General features: G+C 44.5%; 1 protein-coding gene across 7 annotated transcripts in view; it reads left to right on the plus strand.

Moving 5' to 3' along the window:
• The first annotated feature begins 1,588 nt into the window (after window positions 1-1,588).
• Window positions 1,589-17,138, plus strand: part of ADAMTSL2 (ADAMTS like 2) — a 51,470-nt gene continuing 35,920 nt past the window's right edge. For 2 of the 7 annotated variants that reach the window (XR_008847886.1, XM_056539996.1), the window contains exons 1-9: window positions 6,006-6,310; window positions 6,560-6,678; window positions 7,366-7,508; window positions 11,031-11,106; window positions 12,324-12,426; window positions 14,421-14,566; window positions 14,682-14,805; window positions 15,729-15,809; window positions 15,908-16,083. Coding sequence is in view for 1 of the 7 variants with exons in the window: in XM_056539996.1 (XP_056395971.1) it covers window positions 6,562-6,678; window positions 7,366-7,508; window positions 11,031-11,106; window positions 12,324-12,426; window positions 14,421-14,566; window positions 14,682-14,805; window positions 15,729-15,809; window positions 15,908-16,083 (966 nt within the window). In the remaining 6 variants the exon portion in view is untranslated. Of the gene's footprint in view, window positions 1,841-6,002; window positions 6,311-6,559; window positions 6,679-7,365; window positions 7,509-11,030; window positions 11,107-12,323; window positions 12,427-14,420; window positions 14,567-14,681; window positions 14,806-15,728; window positions 15,810-15,907; window positions 16,084-17,138 lie in introns of those variants that run through there. The other 5 variants (XR_008847887.1, XR_008847889.1, XR_008847888.1 and 2 more) reach the window with 5 other exon arrangements.

Consider the following 17,138-nt stretch of genomic DNA (forward strand, 5'->3'; position numbering starts at 1 on the left):
CGCACAAATTCTTAGCATAAAGGGGAGATTTATAAAAACCTGTCCAGAGGAAAAGTTGCTGAGTTGCCCATAGCAACCAATCAGATCGCTTCTTCCATTTTTGAAAAGGCCTCTGAAAAATCTGAGTGGTTGCTATGGGCAACTCAGCAACTTTTCCTCTGGACAGGTTTTGATAAATCTTCCCCATAGTGTGTTTCAGATGGCCAAAATTTTCTATGAGGAAAATGGCTAAATTCCAGCTAATTGTACAGTGCAACATCACGTTGCCATTTGGAGCACGAAACTGCGCACCTGGCGGGCGGGCTACATCTTCCAAGGTGAGCGATACCGCCGAAAAACAAGCAAAATTATGGAAAGTGACTGTGGGTAGGAGACTTTGCAAACTGGAGATGGGGGGAGATTTATCAAAACCTGTCCAGAGGAAACGTTGTCCAGTTGCCCATAGCAACCAATCAGATCGCTTCTTTCACTTTTGAAAAGGCCTCTGAAAAATGAAAGAAGGGATCTGATTGGTTGCTATGGGCAACTGGGCAACTTTTCCTCTGGACTGGTTTTGATAAATTTCCCCCCTGGGTGTTGAAGCCCATGGCTAAAGCACCAATGGCTCCAACCAGTGTGAACATGTGACCCATAGAATGAAGTTGGACATGAATCCTCCTTTTAGACTGTGTTCACACTTGGTGTTTAATGAACAGAAAATAGCAGTAAAATGGCGGCAGTAACTATCTTGACAGCCTTGGATAGGGGATCACTCCTTTAAAGTTAAAGTTGCGGACATATGGAATAGTCAATGATAAAGTGGCAACTCAAACCAAAAGTCGCAGGTTCCCTTAGTTAGCAGGGTTGTTCACTTTAAAGTAAAGTAGTGGCGTGGGTTTTACACAATTACAGGCGCGCGCGTACCTTAGTAATTGTCCCCCAAAATGCCTAACATCCACAGTCTTTTTAAGGAGGTTGTCAGGGAGCAAGTCCCTAGCAACCAGTCTCGCTTATATCAGTCAGGTCAGTTGGGGGAAGACATTGCCTTTCTCTAACTATTGTTGCAATAGTAATATATATATATATATATATATATATATATATATATATATATATATATACACATTTATTTATTAAGATCTCCTTTAATTATTACTTGAAGGAATAATTTGCTTTCTTTTAGGATAGGGTCACAGAAGGCACACAGGTGTCACACAGGTGTATTTGACACTGCAGATGAGAGTGAGCTCCCTGCTGCAGCTGGCTAGCTCTGTGTGTCGGCTCGTGACTGCCTGCGGGAAATTCGCCGCTATGAGCGGGCACACAGAGCTGCAGGAAGCTCCCTCTGCAGTCACTCTGTGACTGCCTGCAGCGTCAGATATACGCTGCGAATGCGCTGTGTGTTGCGCTATCCTTAAGGGGATGCCCAAATTAAGCTGATCATAGTTAGTAATGTGTGCTGTGTGTGTGCTGTGGTTTAACCAGGCCATAAGGGCATGCCTAAAATGTGCGCAATGTCTGCACAGAAAAGACGGTTGGACATCCTGCACATTTGAATAATCCAGGGGGCGTCAGGAGCGCTGAGAAATGCAATGTCTCATAGACCGAACCGAACCAACCGAAATCTGCAGATAGTCTATTCTCTTTACAGATGCCGTATCGTGTCGGGATTTCCGCAGCAACATCTGCCTCGGAAGTTCCACCGTGTGAACAGTGCAGCAGAATCCCATTGAAATCAATTGGACTCTGCAGCAACGGAATGTCCATGCAGAATATTCTGGCGGAATTCCACACGGACATTCCGCTGTGTGAACATACCCTCCCTGCAACTTCCCTGCAGCATCCCCAGAGGGAAAATGAGGTATTACACCATAGTGACTGAAATCAATAGCCAGTCCGTGTGTAAGCATGGATTTGCCATTTGTCTTTGTTGCTTCTTTCTGCTGGGGCTTATAGATGAGGGTTCTGACCCCTTCCCACTCAGACTACCCCCTAATAATATGTGAAAATGGGATTTCTAAACCAGACAAGCCCTAGAAGTGTTAGTGATGTTTTTATGACCCTTTGATGTATAACATGATAGATTTGTGAGGGAGCGCTGTCAATGTTCTGGATGTGACCCTTTAGATTTTCTTTCTGACCCCTGTCCTACATGGGACCACCCTAGAAGTTCACTATATGACTTCATCATTTTAATAGGTTCCAACACGTTTCGCTTCGAGCAGCACGCTCCAAGAAGAAGAAAATTGGACAGCGCTCCCCTAGAATAATATAGGAGCAGAGTCTTCAGCCATTCCAAGATTTTTTGCTTCACACTTAATAAATTGTCTGAAGGATCCCCACTTAATGGCCCTACAACAATATATTGTTAACAACATTGAATGGTTGTTCTTTTATAGGTTCTATCCCCACTAGTTAATCCGTGTGTATACTGTTCCTTCGGTGGAGGTTGCAGCCAGCTCCTTAAACTGTGGCTGCTCAATTCTCACTCTTTCCTCCTTGAAAGTTCATGTTAGACATCGCACTAAGCAGTGTTTCTTGGCCCCGTCCCAGATATGTCTGGAAGACCTAATGAAAAGCAAGTGTGGGAAGACACTGAGACACCTGTCCGCTGAGGAAGCGGCCAAAACCTCTGGGCTGAAGTTCATCAATGAATTAGTGTGCTTCTCAAACAATCACTTAGGAAAAAAGACGCAATAAGGGGCTACGGTGGTTTAATGCTGACTGATGGCGAAATGTTTGCTGGTTTTATGGGCTAGTGGAAAGAGGGGTATTAGTTTTAAAGGAACACTGGAGCACAGAGACTGTGGGGCAGATTTGACTGGATGTGCACCAGATTTTCAGAAATGGCGAATAGCTGGTTGTGAATTTGGCGCAATACACTATTGTGGTAGAGGGCGTGATGCAGGGCAGATGGAACTACCCTAGGGGCAGATGGCATCAACCTCTTGTATTTGTGACGCCAGGGCATGGTTTATCCTTAATACCACCTGAAGGTATACTGCTGGATCCTGGGCTAGGCACGGGGGGCAATAATGACTCCGACGCCAAGTTACGGACAACGGTAGCTTTACTGAGTGACAGATGGAACAGTCTATACAGTTCAACCAGGCCCACGGAGGTGACCAGTGATATCAGAGACCGTAATGGCTTGCTGGGACTTGCAGAAGATTTGGACAATTTTAGTGCAGGCCACTCTGACTTGACAATAGATGACTGTGACTGACTTGACTTGAGACTGACTAAGCTGTGACTGTAATTTACTTGTAGACTTGAAGGCTTGTGGCTGCAGGACGGACTTGAGGCCTCCTATGGACTCCAGACAGACTCTAGGACTTGACTGCACTGGATCTCAGCAAAGACTTAACTGGAAAATCAGGAGCATAAGGGATAGAGCTCCACCCAGGGCTTATATAGATAGGGGAGACTAGGAGGGGTCCCATAGGTCACCCTTAGGTCACATGGTCACTGATACCTCACAGGGTTACACTCACATGACAACTGGTGATCACATGTTAACATTTCTTAAAGCAATAACACTCATATACATTTTACAGTATAACACATGGCAGAAAGTATATATACACATAAGGGGACAGGTGTCGGGGGCCCAGGGGACACTGCAGGGAGGCTGCCTGATAGGGCAGCAAGGGTACAGGGGTATAACTCCTGTACTGGGCCACCACACTATAATAAAAAGGGGTGTCATGTAGGAGGATGAAGTTCGCTGCTCCGGACCTTCCTCTGTTAGCCAGAGAGCTAAGAATAAGTGGCATCTGCCACGGCCATGTACATTTTTGTCCCACATTCAATTAATTGGGCATCATGCGGGGAAACTTTCCTTAGCAACATTGCTAACACAGTATGTCTGATGCCTTTTGAGCTCTATAGGTCAGCATCAATCTACTGTCAGACAGGGGTGTAGCTATAAAGGGTACAGAGGTAGCAGTCGCACCGGGGCCCCAAAGCACATCTTCCCTATAAGATACCAGTAATATAATTAACACACGAGGCCCTGTTGCAAATTTTGCATTGGGATCCAGAAGCTACAAGTTACGCCTTTGCTGTCAGGTCAGGCACCAGCCCCTTCAGCCTTACACCGGGCATAACACAGTGTATCAGTTTTCCTCCTCCTGGCAGCACAGTGCCCTTTGTTAGGTCCACCACTAATGGCACCACTAGTGCCCATTCTCGGCCAGCCAACTAAATTTTGAATAGGAGACCCTAAAAATTCCAACCTCTCTCCAAACAGGGATCAATCCAGTTAATGCTTATTCTAATGACATGAAAGCTTTTTTTTCGAGGAACACTTGAAGAATGACCATTTGTTCTGATGATTCGGGGTATTTCATGGGTGGAGGCGACGCTTCACACCGCGAGATGATCCTAATGCGCACATGTTTGTTTGCTTGTTTTGAGAGCTGATGTACGGAAGTGCTTGTCCCATGACACCACCTCCCGACTGAATGCAGTCTGTGTTAAGGCTGGCCTCGACTCCTCCATGTAATAGTAGGATTTGTTTCCTAGTCAAACATGCTGTGGCCGGAGATGAAAAAGTGACCCCAGGGCTTTTTACCTCAGCTGGGTGTTCTATGCCAAAGGAACAGATTATTGCACATCTGGCCTAGATCTTTCCTAAAATCTACAAGTGTTTCTAGGTTGTCGTTGATGATTGTCTAGTTCCCTATTATTTTTTTATTTCTTACACTTTTTATTTTATTTTTTAAAGTAAAATAAAAACAAAACAAGAAAAATTCAAGATCTGCTCCTTGGACTTGGACACTTAAAAAGTACCTGTCACCAAATAAACTGTTCTCAACCACCTCAGGCTATGTTCCCTAACTACTCCAAACTCCAAAAAGCTGTGTATCTTACCTTTCTTCTTGCTCGCATAGTGATATCTTCCAGCAGGAGAAAGTGGGCGTTTCCCAGCAGTCATGACATCACTGAAGCCTGCTGGGGGACAACTTCTGCCTTCATATGGTTGCAGTACTGTGATGAATAGAAGACCTCAGGCTCTGTGCATGTTTTAGTATGTGCAGATTTCATTGAGGCTCTCCTTCAGCTGTCAGTCTGTGTGGCTTTTGTGAGAATCTGTGGAGCTTTCACTTTCTGTGCAGCTGTCAATCAAGCTCAGTGCAGAGAAACACTTCCTGAGTTTGGACTGAGACCAAACTCACTGTATTAATTGTGGCAGGGAAAAGAACAGAGCCACCCAGTGGCCATTTTTTCTATTACATTTTAAACATATTTAGGTTGATAATTTTTAAAAGCAAGTGAATAGGAACACTATATTAAAAGTTTTATTTGATGACAAATTATTTACTTTGTCAAGGGATGGGTCACTGCTCTGTTCTCAATGGGAGTGGAGTGGTACCCAGCACCCTGGTTATCTAGGCCTTCATAGCTAGGTATTGGCAGGGCTTAGAAAAAAAAATAGGTTTAAAGTTTTAGGGGGGTGTATGGGGGTGGCCAGTTGTCTAATTTTAAGTGTGGCTGATGTTCAAGGAGTTGTCTGGGCACTGGTTGGTGGGTTATGTCTGTTGGCTAGTGACTGGCTTAGTGGGCAGTTCCAGCAGGGTAAGCAGGTCATCAGAATCAGAGATCACTGGGCACAGGAACACCATTGTCTGGGGACAGGTTGGTGGGTTATCTCTGTGGCTAGTGACTGGCTTAGTGGGCAGTTCCAGCAGGGTAAGCAGGTCATCAGAATCAGAGATCACCGGGCACAGGAACACCATTGTCTGGGCACTGGTTGGTGGGTTATCTCTGTGGCTAGTGACTGGCTTAGTGGGCAGTTCCAGCAGGGTAAGCAGGTCATCAGAATCAGAGATCACCGGGCACAGGAACACCATTGTCTGGGGACTGGTTGGTGGGTTATCTCTGTGGCTAGTGACTGGCTTAGTGGGCAGTTCCAGCAGGGTAAGCAAGTCATCAGAATCAGAGATCACCGGGCACAGGAACACCATTGTCTGGGGACTGGTTGGTGGGTTATCTCTGTGGCTAGTGACTGGCTTAGTGGGCAGTTCCAGCAGGGTAAGCAGGTCATCAGAATCAGAGATCACCGGGCACAGGAACACCATTGTCTGGGGACTGGTTGGTGGGTTATCTCTGTGGCTAGTGACTGGCTTAGTGGGCAGTTCCAGCAGGGTAAGCAGGTCATCAGAATCAGAGATCACCGGGCACAGGAACACCATTGTCTGGGCACTGGTTGGTGGGTTATCTCTGTGGCTAGTGACTGGCTTAGTGGGCAGTTCCAGCAGGGTAAGCAGGTCATCAGAATCAGAGATCACCGGGCACAGGAACACCATTGGATAGGTGTATCAGGCAGGTATTTGCTTTAAAATATATTTTTGCAGCACCCGGGGTCCTTTCTAATAAGAGTATTTGTGGAACCTTAAAGAGGGAAGAGTTGTTTAAAAGTTTCTATCTGACTAGAGCCCAAGTATTGCTGAAATATTTCTTATTGGCCCTATCTGAGATCCAGTATAATTGGGGAAAACAAAGATACAATATATAACGGACAACTATACTGATATCACTTGAAATAGTCTCACCAATTCTTTTTGTTTTCTTCTAGAAATGATCTTTACCTATAGGAACCTGCAACCCGTCCTATTTATTACCAGTCAAAGCCTGAGCAAAGCATGGATCCCTGTTCTTATTCTTCTAGGAAACGTCACATTTTCTATCACACAAGTGAGTATATCTCCTAGACCCCTTAAAAACGGCCTCAATATGTGCATGGCCACGGCCTGATAGTCCTGGATTGAATACTTTAAGTTCAATAGCATTCGGTATTTCCTGGTGGCTTACTGGAAATGAAACAATGGGCTTATGCTCATATACAGGAGCTGATCTGAACAAGCAGAGCTATACTGAGGGTAAAGAAAGCATCGTAAGCCTCTGACATCTTCAGAAAAGTTGTACAAAGTGGAGTTTTGACTAAGAAGAACTCCAATAGTCATGTTGGGTTAGCTGGAGTTATTTATTACTGTCTTATGGTAATTAAACCAAGCTAAAACATTCCATTTGGGCAAATGCATCACGATGAATGCTCAAGGTCTAAGGACTATACAAGGTATATGTTAGCTCAAGGTACATCACTATTGATGGTGTCATTGGCCTTTAAGGCCAGATCTGTCCCACTGTGGAACAGGGGCTGCACATGATGCAGCTACATCCCCAACTGTTATGTAGAACACTGTCCGACAGTGTTATTTGTGTATTCTATGGTATGGTTATTGGTTACATTGTTTCATTGTATTATTTGACCACTTTATGGCACATCAAGGGGGCAATCGATAGCACTGCACAGGGCACCGTTTAACCTCCTGCTTTCTTCTTTTCTCTTTTCCTTATACTTTGGACCCAAATGCCCATCAGGACATTGCTCAGGCATCTAATAGCCTGGAGGATGGGACAGACGTGACAACGTTCTGGTGGGGAGAGTGGACGAAATGGACTGCTTGTACTAGAACCTGCGGAGGAGGTGTAAAGTCTCAAGAAAGGCATTGCCTTAGACAAAGGTACGGAGGCTTAAAGGAGTTTTCCAGTTACTAAAGATGATCTTTCTCTTAACTTAGTAAATATTGAACTAAATTATTTCAAATAGCAAAATCCACGGCTTCTCATAGATCCAGTGACAGTGACAAATGGACGGAAGTTCTATTAAGGCACCAACCATGCTAGTTATAGGTGCTGAATACGCTTGGGGGTTGCTGGGGGCAAGACTGGATGAAGTTAATATTGGGGGGGGGGGGTCTTCATGAACTGTTTGAGGTCACAATTGAATGAGGTCAAAACTGTTTGAGGCCCTGGGGATTTTATTTGCCCCCATCCACCTCCAGAAAGGCATGCTAGATTCTACTCCTTTTCTCCCTGACATTGGGAAATTGACATGCTTCGCAGAGGATATGCCAAAATTTATGGCCTTGTCACAGGGTGATTTGCAAAAAGTAATAAAACTGTCTTATTTTGGTGCCATGACAAGGCACAAAACAAATGTATCTTTTTCCATTTAAAAATCATAATTTCTCACTGACAATTGAAGTAGCCCATAAATACCAACCATTACCTATCAACAATTTACTGTGGCTTACTACTAGTCATGAATAGAAAAGGTTCAGAGAGAATTGGTCAGATAGAAGACACTGCCATTAACACTTTCTAGGACAACACAGCAATTGTACATTTCTTATGGAACAAGAAAAGACCATGTATCACTTACAAAAAGTTGGCTCTGCCAAAGAGGGAGGGTAGAATACTATTACCTTTCATCCGAAGCTATAGCCTCGCTACATTATTCTGTTATATTAAGGATTGGCTTCATATCACAAACCATTAGTCCAACTTACCCTTGTAACAAGAACTGGCAGCTCCATGGGGTCCAAAAATTGTTTTACACATGAAATATTCACATTTCCCTAGACACATTAACTGGAAAGCTGTCAAATAATGTATATACAATTGCATTACAGTAAATTCCTGCTTTTGCTCTGGGCTGACAAACTAAGTTATTTGGACAATGGAGACAGATAGGAATACAGTAGTAAAACAACCACAAAAAGGAGCCACAGGCCTGGCACAAATCCAGTTTGTAGTTTGACTTGAGCAGATAAAAGGTTCAATCTTTATAAGGCTTTTGATTTTAGTAGTCTTGAAATCCAACGCGTTTCAGGTAATAAAACTTCTGCTTTATCGGGTACAGAAAAAAATAAAAATAAAATAAATATGTATATATACTGTGTATATATATATATATATATATATATATATATATATATATACAGGGTGTACCATTTATATGGATACATCTTAATAAAATGGAAAAAAAGAGATGTTTCCAGCACGGACTTGGTGTATGAGTAAGGCTAGTTTGTCTGGCTGAAACGCGTCACTTTATCCTGTTCTTGTTGGTACCTGAATAAAGAAGTTCATATTTGCACAAAGTCCGCACTGGATACATCTCTTTTTTCCATTTGGTCTCTTCTGGTGCTGGGTCGCACCTGTCCGTGCACGGACTGGAAGCATATCAGGGGTTCTTTTCACCTTAATAAAATGGGAATGGTTGGTGATATTAACTTCTTGTTTGTGGCACATTAGTATATATGACGGGGGAAACTTTTCAAGAAGGGTGGTGACCATGGCAACCACTTTAAAGCCAGACATTTTGAATCCAACTTTTGTTTTTTCAATAGGAAGAGGGTCATGTGACACATCAAACTTATTGGGAATTTCACAAGAAAAACATTGATGTGCTTGGTTTTAATGTTACTTTATTATTTCATGAGTTATTTACAAGTTTCTGACCACTTATAAAATGTGTTCAATGTGCTGCCCATTGTGTTGGATTGTCAATGTAACCCTCTTCTCCCGCTCTTCACACACTGATAGCAACACCGCAGGAGAAATGCTAGCACAGGCTTCCAGTATCCGTATACACTGCTATATACTACTATATACTCCACAGGAGAAATGGTATCACAGGCTTCCAGTATCCGTATACACTGCTATATACTACTATATACTCCACAGGAGAAATGGTAGCACAGGCTTCCAGTATCCGTAGTTTCAGATGCTGCATATCTCGTATCTTCACAGCATAGACAATTGCCTTCAGATGACCCCAAAGATAAAAGTCTAAGGGGGTCAGATCGGGAAACCTTGGGGGCCATTCAACTGGCCCACGAACGACCAATCCACTTTCCAGGAAACTGTTCATCTAGGAATGCTCGGACCTGACACCCATAATGTGGTGGTCACCATCTTGCTGGAAAAACTCAGGGAAAGTGCCAGCTTCAGTGCATAAAGAGGGAAACACATCATCATGTAGCAATTTCGCATATCCAGTGGCCTACATGATGATGTGTTTCCCTCTTTATGGACTGAAGCTGCACGTTCCCTGAGTTTTTTCAGCAAGATGGTGACCACCACATTAAAGGTGTCAGGTCCGAGCATTCCTAGATGAACAGTTTCCTGGAAAGTGGATTGGTCGTCGTGGGCCAGTTGAATGGCCCCCAAGGTCTCCCGATCTGACCCCCTTAGACTTTTATCTTTGGGGTCATCTGAAGGCAATTGTCTATGCTGTGAAGATACAAGACGTGCAGCACCTGAAACTACAGATACTGGAAGCCTGTGCTAGCATTTCTCCTGCGGTGTATATAGTTGTATATAGCAGTCTATACGGATACTGGAAGCATGTGCTAGCATTTCTCCTGCGGTGTTGCTATCAGTGGGAAAAGTGGGAGAAGAGGGTTGCATTGACAATCCAACACAATGGGCAGCACATTGAACACATTTTATAAGTGGTCAGAAACTTGTAAATAACTCATGAAACAATAAAGTTATGTTAAAACCAAGCACATCATTGTTTTTCTTGTGAAATTCCCAATGAGTTTGATGTGTCACATGACCCTCTTCCTATTGAAAAAACAAAAGTTGGATTCAAAATGGCCAACTTCAAAATGGCCACCATGGTTACCACCCATCTTGAAAAGTCTCCCCCCTCACATATACTAATGTGCCACAATCAGGAAGTAAATATCACCAACCATTCCCATTTTATTAAGGTGTATCCATATAAATGGCCCACCCTGTATATATATTATAGGGCAAATAAATGCCAAAAACAAATAAAATATTACAAGTTATATATAAATTTATGGGGATAGTACGTGATCCATGGATTTATTCTGATGCCATATTTTGAGTCAGAAAGCAATTCTTCCCCCGGTATGGGGCAATAGACATCAGCCTCATTAGTTTTTTTTTGCCTTCCTCTGGATCAACACAATAGGGGCACAATAGGGTTTCAGGTTGAACTTGACTCTTGTCTTTTTTCACTGAACTACGTAACTATGTAAATGTGTGTGTATTTTAAGAGTTTTTGGTGTTTTCTTTGCCTTTTAAAACCAACACCTGATGTTCATTTTATCAAGCACTGCTGCCATATTCCATACAGAGTGTTGCGATGTATTTCTACTCTTTAAAAAAAAAATGTAAAAGAAAAACAATGGACCATACCTGATATCACATTTTTATATTTCCAGGCGGAAATCTCTCAGTTCACTCGGGAATAAGAACTGCACCGGGACATCCAAAAGATATCAGCTCTGTAAAGTCCAGGTAAAGAGCTAAATATCTCCACAAGTAATGATGATGTTGAGTACAGCGCCACTCTTGCCAATAGGCTGTTTCTGGTATAGCAGCTCGGCCCTCGTTTAAGTAAAGCACCACACACAGCCCATGGACAAGGGTGGCCCTGTTCCATCCAATGTTGCATGTAGCAGGATAGTAGTTTCTCTTAGCTTTAAGCTGCTCACATTAGACGGTGGGCAGCGAGACCTAACCAGCCTGTCTAACCAGCAGCTATTCCTCAGAACTGCCCTGGCTCGGCTGAGCATGGATATGGGGAGTAAGCTGCTGCCAGACTTCTCCGGCCAGGACTTAGCTCACCTTGGAACAAAAGGATCAGGCTTGTTCAAATTCAACAGCCCAGTCCTTTGTTTCTGCTAAAAAATTCAGACACCCCCTTTACACATTAGATAGTTGGTTAGTCCTGGTTAAATTGGTGGGTTCAGACGACATTAAAGGGGAACTCTGGTACATAACATCTTATCTTCAACCCTTTAGAAAGGGGATTAGTGTCTGATCGCAGGGGGTCCAACCATTGGGACCCCCACGATCTCCTGCCGGCGCCCCAGTTTTTCTCGTGCACACAGCGATCTCCACTCCATGCAAAGACACTGTCAACCACCGCACAAAGCTGTGGTCAGCCCATCCCCTCCATGTATCTCTATGGGAGAGCCAGAGATACACAAGCGCTGTAGACAGGGGTTCAGAACACAGTAGTTCCACAGTATTTACTAAGGTTTCCCTACATTTTGCTTTTTTTTTACACATGTTCTGATCTGTCTGGTTTTCCTCAGCTCAAATCCACTCCATTTTTTGTGGAAACCTTAATAAATATGTTGGGTTTTTGTGAAAATTTTGGGGACACGCCCCCTTTTCCTACAGCTTCGCCCCTTTCCCAATGACCACGCCCCTTTTCTGGGTTTTCTCAGTAAAATGGAGAGTAAGTCATTTTTTTCCCCCAATTCTGGCGCAGACGAATTTTTGGCGCAATGCGACAGAATCTGGCGCACAACCCGACAAAACAGGGCCAATGTGTTGTGTCCAGTACAGACCCATAGGGGAGGAAGATGAAACAGGAGTTAAAAGAACGAGCCACAGGGTCATCCTCCGCTCCCTTAGACATTAGGAATGACCCAGTTTTTTAGCCTGGCGTGTTCCTTTAAGAGAATGATGAAACTTGGTGATCTCCGGAGTGTATTTCATTGCAGGAATGTCTGAGTAACAGCAGGAGTTTCCGAGAAGAACAGTGTACATCTTTCAATTCTCACGTGTATAATGGAAAAACCTATCAATGGAAACCACTCTATCCCGGTGAGTGTCGCTGCGTCTGTGATTTAAAAGAGGAAAGCCATGAAATTACCAGGTCCTCTGTACATACTGCATGGAGGGACTCCAAGTCTGAAGAAGCCATTTACCTCGGCCCTGTTAAACCAATGACCTCATTACAGTGCACATTTCCATATGGGAAAATCCCAGTCCCATTTTAATGACATTTAATGCGATTTTAATGCCTTTACACACTTCTGTGGTGAGGACTGTACACACACTTAAGCACGTGGTGCTGAAGGCAAGAAACACTCATTGACTCTGCTGAATCTGTCCGGTGGCTTTTAATAGTGTTTGCTTTTGTCGAAAAAAAATAAAAAAAATCCTATTAATTTAGCTTCCATCATGCCTTAAGGTAAAACCAAAATTTTAATTCTGGGAGGAGCATTCTGTTTGCCCAGACACCCACCGGATGACAACTTTTTGGCATATATTTCATGCTTAGAAAATTAGCTGCCAGTTTTCAGCCTCACTCAACCACCGGTCTGTAAAGAAGTATAGTCTTGTTGACGTTAAAGGGGTACTCCACTGGCCAGCATTCGAAACTTAATGTTCCGAATACTGTTTTTGCGTGGCCGGGGTCAGCCACACCCCTCAATGCAAGTCTATGGGAGGGGGCGTGACGGTATTCACGCGCCCACCCATAGACTCGCATTCATGGGGCGTGGTGAACCCCGGCAGCGCAGCACCTGCTCTTGACAGTTCCTGACATGGACAGAGGTGTCAGCAGAGAGAACTGTGGTCCTGACAGAAAAGAAATCCAAAAATAAAAGAATTTCCTCTGTAGTATACAGCAGCTGATAAGTACTGGAAGGATTAAGATTTTTTTTAATATATGTAATTTACAAATCTGTATAACTTTCTGGCATCAGTTGATTTTAAAAAAATCAACTGGAGTACCCCTTTAATACTGCCACACCTTGACCACCACTACCATTGCCACTGACTAATGACTGACTAGTACTGCTATACTGAATACAATCTACTATATAAAGGACAATATTCCCAGGTATAGTGAGAGACCAACAGGCAGATGGGTAGCAATGTTCTTTTTGGAGAGCAGCTGCTTTCTTCTTGTAATCCTGCCATGCACACCCTTGTTGTTCAGTGTCCTCCTGACGATGGACCCATGAACATTAGATAAAGAGAGAAAGGCATTAAAGGGGTAGTCCAGTGCTGAAACACTTATCCCCTAATCTAAGGATAGGGGATAAATTTCAGATCGCGGTGGTCCGACCAATGGGGCCCCCCGCGATCTCCTGTACGGGGCCCCGGCTCGCTGGCCAGATAGCGGGTGTCGACCACTGCACGAAGCGGCGGCTGACACGGCCCCTCAATACATCTCTATGGCCGAGTCGGAGATTGCCAAAGGCAGTGCTCCGGCTCTGCCATAGAGTTGTATTGAGGGGGCGTGTCAGCCGCCGCTTTGTGCGGTGGTCAACACGCCTCCTTCCCGCGGGCTACCTGAGCCCCGTACAGGAAATCGCAGGGGGGGGGGCACCGCTTGAGACCCCTGTGATCTCAGCTGCGGCACCCCAGACATCCGGTGCACAGAGCAAACTTTGCTCCATGCCGGATAACTTGCAATGCGGGGCGGAGGCTCGTGACGTCACCGCCAGGCATTGCTCGTGACATCACGGCCACACACCCTCAATGCAAGTCTATGGGAGGGGCGTGACAGCCTTAGACTTGAATTGAGAGGGCGTGGCCATAATGTTACGAGCAGTGCATGGCCGTGATGTCACAAGCCTCCGATGCTGCACCCGACGCTCTAAACGAACACCGATAAGACATCTTATCTTATCGCTGTCCTTTGAATAGGGGATAAGATGTCTACGGGTGGAATACCCCTCTAAAGTAAGAGAATGATAACCAGTTCATATGTAGAACCAGAGGCTCTAGTCCATACTTGAGTAGTTGATAAAGCTTATATGTTGTTGTGACCCTGTTTGGACTTATCTAAAGATGGTGTGTTCTAGATGACTATGTGCACATCTCCAGCAAACCCTGTGACCTGCAGTGCACTACGGTTGATGGCCAGAGACAACTCATGGTCCAGGCTCGGGATGGGACATCCTGCAAATACAGTGACTATCGAGGGGTTTGCGTGTCTGGAAAATGTGAGGTTTGTTGAAACATTACCACAGAACAGTGGCCAATTTTTTTCTTTTTTGAAGCTTTCAACAGATGCACTTTGTGCTGCTCGGTCCATATTGTGTTTACCGTTCCTCTCTCCCCAGCCAATTGGATGTGACGGGGTTTTGTTCTCCACCCACACCCTGGATAAATGTGGTGTCTGCCAGGGAGATGGGAGCAGCTGTGTCCACGTCACTGGGAATTACAGGAAAGGAGCTTCCCATCTTGGTAAATGGTTGGAGGTTATCAGCATGCATGCTTCTGTTTCTCCTTCTCAGATATTGATGTAGAAACATTTTGGAAACACTTTGGGAACCTTCAATCTCAGGTTCCTATTTCTGCCCTCATGGGGCAACGGGAGTGGGCCTGGGAGAAAAAGAAGTAAAAAGAGGCAATGGTCACAGATCTAATCGATAGCTATGGTTTTGTAACGGGACAACTGGGACCACGGTAACATGGCTTGTGCCAAGAGAAGGCTTAAAGTACTCCGCCCCTAGACATCTTATCCCCTATCCAAAAGATAGGGGATAAGGTGTCTGATTGCAGGGGCCCCGCCGCTGGGGACCCCCACGATCTGCCTGCTCCACCCGGTGTTTGTTTAGAGCATCGGGTGGAGCGTTGGAGGCTTGTGATGTTGCAGGCATGCCCACTCATGACATCCCGGCCATGCCCCCTCAATGTAAGTCTATGGGAGGGGGCGGGATGTCTGTCACGCCCCCTGCCACAGGCTTGCATTGAGGTGGCGTAGCTGTAACATCACAAGCGGGCATGGCCGCGACGTCACAAACCTCAGCCCCGCATCGCCAGTCATCCGGCATGGAGCGAAGTTCTCTCTGTTCACCAGATGTCTGGGGTACCACAGCTGAGATCGCCACGATCAGACATCTTATCCCCTATCCTTTGGATAGGGGATAAGATGTCTAGGGGTGGAATACCCATTAAAGGAAGAGGGTTTGAGAACTACAGTTGCCTATTGTATATTGTACTACAGACAGTGTAAACATTGACTGACCAAGATTTCCATTGATTTCTATTGGAGTGATGGTGCTGTTAAATGTCTCATTGGTCAGAGAAATCATGGAACTCATTCCTTTGACCACTTTGAGCTCCCAGAAACACTCGAACCCAATATCAAATTTTGTTCCTTTTAGGCTATGCCCTAGTGACATACATCCCCATTGGTGCAAGGGATATCCAGATAGTCGAACGCAAGAAATCTGCAGATGTCTTAGGTCAGTAAAAATTCTGAATATGCAGCATGTGGACCTGTATATCGAGGTCTATTAAGTGTTTATGTTTTTTGGGTCATCAAACAACTTTGTGTCTCAAGCTGTTGCAGATGAATCTGGATATTACTACTTTAATGGCAACTTCAAGGTTGACACCCCGAAAAATTTTAATATTGCCGGCACTGTGTTTAAATACCGAAGACCTATGGATGTGTATGAGACCGGAATAGAATATATAGTAGCTCAAGGACCGACCAACCAAGGCTTGAACATCATGGTAGGTCATGTACAGTATGTGTTGTGCTGTGTCCCACCTCTGTTGTCGTTGTCAAATGGAATAGTTGGAAGATGACCACAGACAGGTCCTATTGTGTCATGTAAGAGGAGACTTTTTGGATCTTGAAACATTTACATTTCCTGCAATACAGCGTGATTCCTGCTGTGCTGCTTAGGGATATGGAATGTATTGACAATACTAATACCTTGTCTATGTCCCTTCCTGTGGTCACGTGCAGCCATGACATCATCAAGTTTGGCAATGTTCAGCCAAGTCTTGATGTTTTTACAGAAGTCAGAAAACATGGTAGAAATACCACATGACCAACTCTATTTCCCTCTATTAATACACATAAAATCCACATTTATGAGTCTTACACAAGTTAAAAAGTTATTTGGGAATCTCCCTTACAGAGACTTTGTTCTTGTCGGCGGTCAGATTGTCAGACTGGGTGTGGCGTTATGTCCGATCCTTCTCGCATGACTGTACCCCTTGCCCCTTGAAATTGATCCCTATAGACATCTTAGAGGACAACATTGCAAACTTAGATCTCTCTACTTGGAGGTCCTGAGGGATAAAAACGTTTCACGATTTATATGATGCCCCTCAGTCCCTCCATTTTGATCACTTGAAATGTCAATATACGGTCCCCAACTCGGACTACTATGAATTTTCCGTGATTAGGACTAGACCCCTATGTAAGCAAAAGGGAATCTCTTTCTATTACTTGCTACTAGGTTATAAGGCGGTGTTCTCCAATACGGCTGTATACCAAAAGTGGTCATCAGAGCTCCCCTCCGAAATCACCCAATGGCAATGGCTTTGGGCCCTCGCAGATATATACAAGCTGTTCAAAAGCACACACCACCAAGAGGCAAAGCTAAGACCTTTTTAAGGTGGTACTGCACCTCTTCTAGACTCCACCGTGTCTTCCCAAACTGCCCTTCGCTATGTTGGAGGGGCTGCGGACAGGAGGGTACCCTTCTACACATTCTCTTGTAGTGCCCGACACTGAAGACACTTTGGCACAATGTAGGTTCCTCCTTGTTCTGCTC

The sequence above is a fragment of the Hyla sarda genome, chromosome 9 (assembly GCF_029499605.1).
Source record: "Hyla sarda isolate aHylSar1 chromosome 9, aHylSar1.hap1, whole genome shotgun sequence".
Lineage (NCBI taxonomy): Eukaryota > Metazoa > Chordata > Amphibia > Anura > Hylidae > Hyla > Hyla sarda.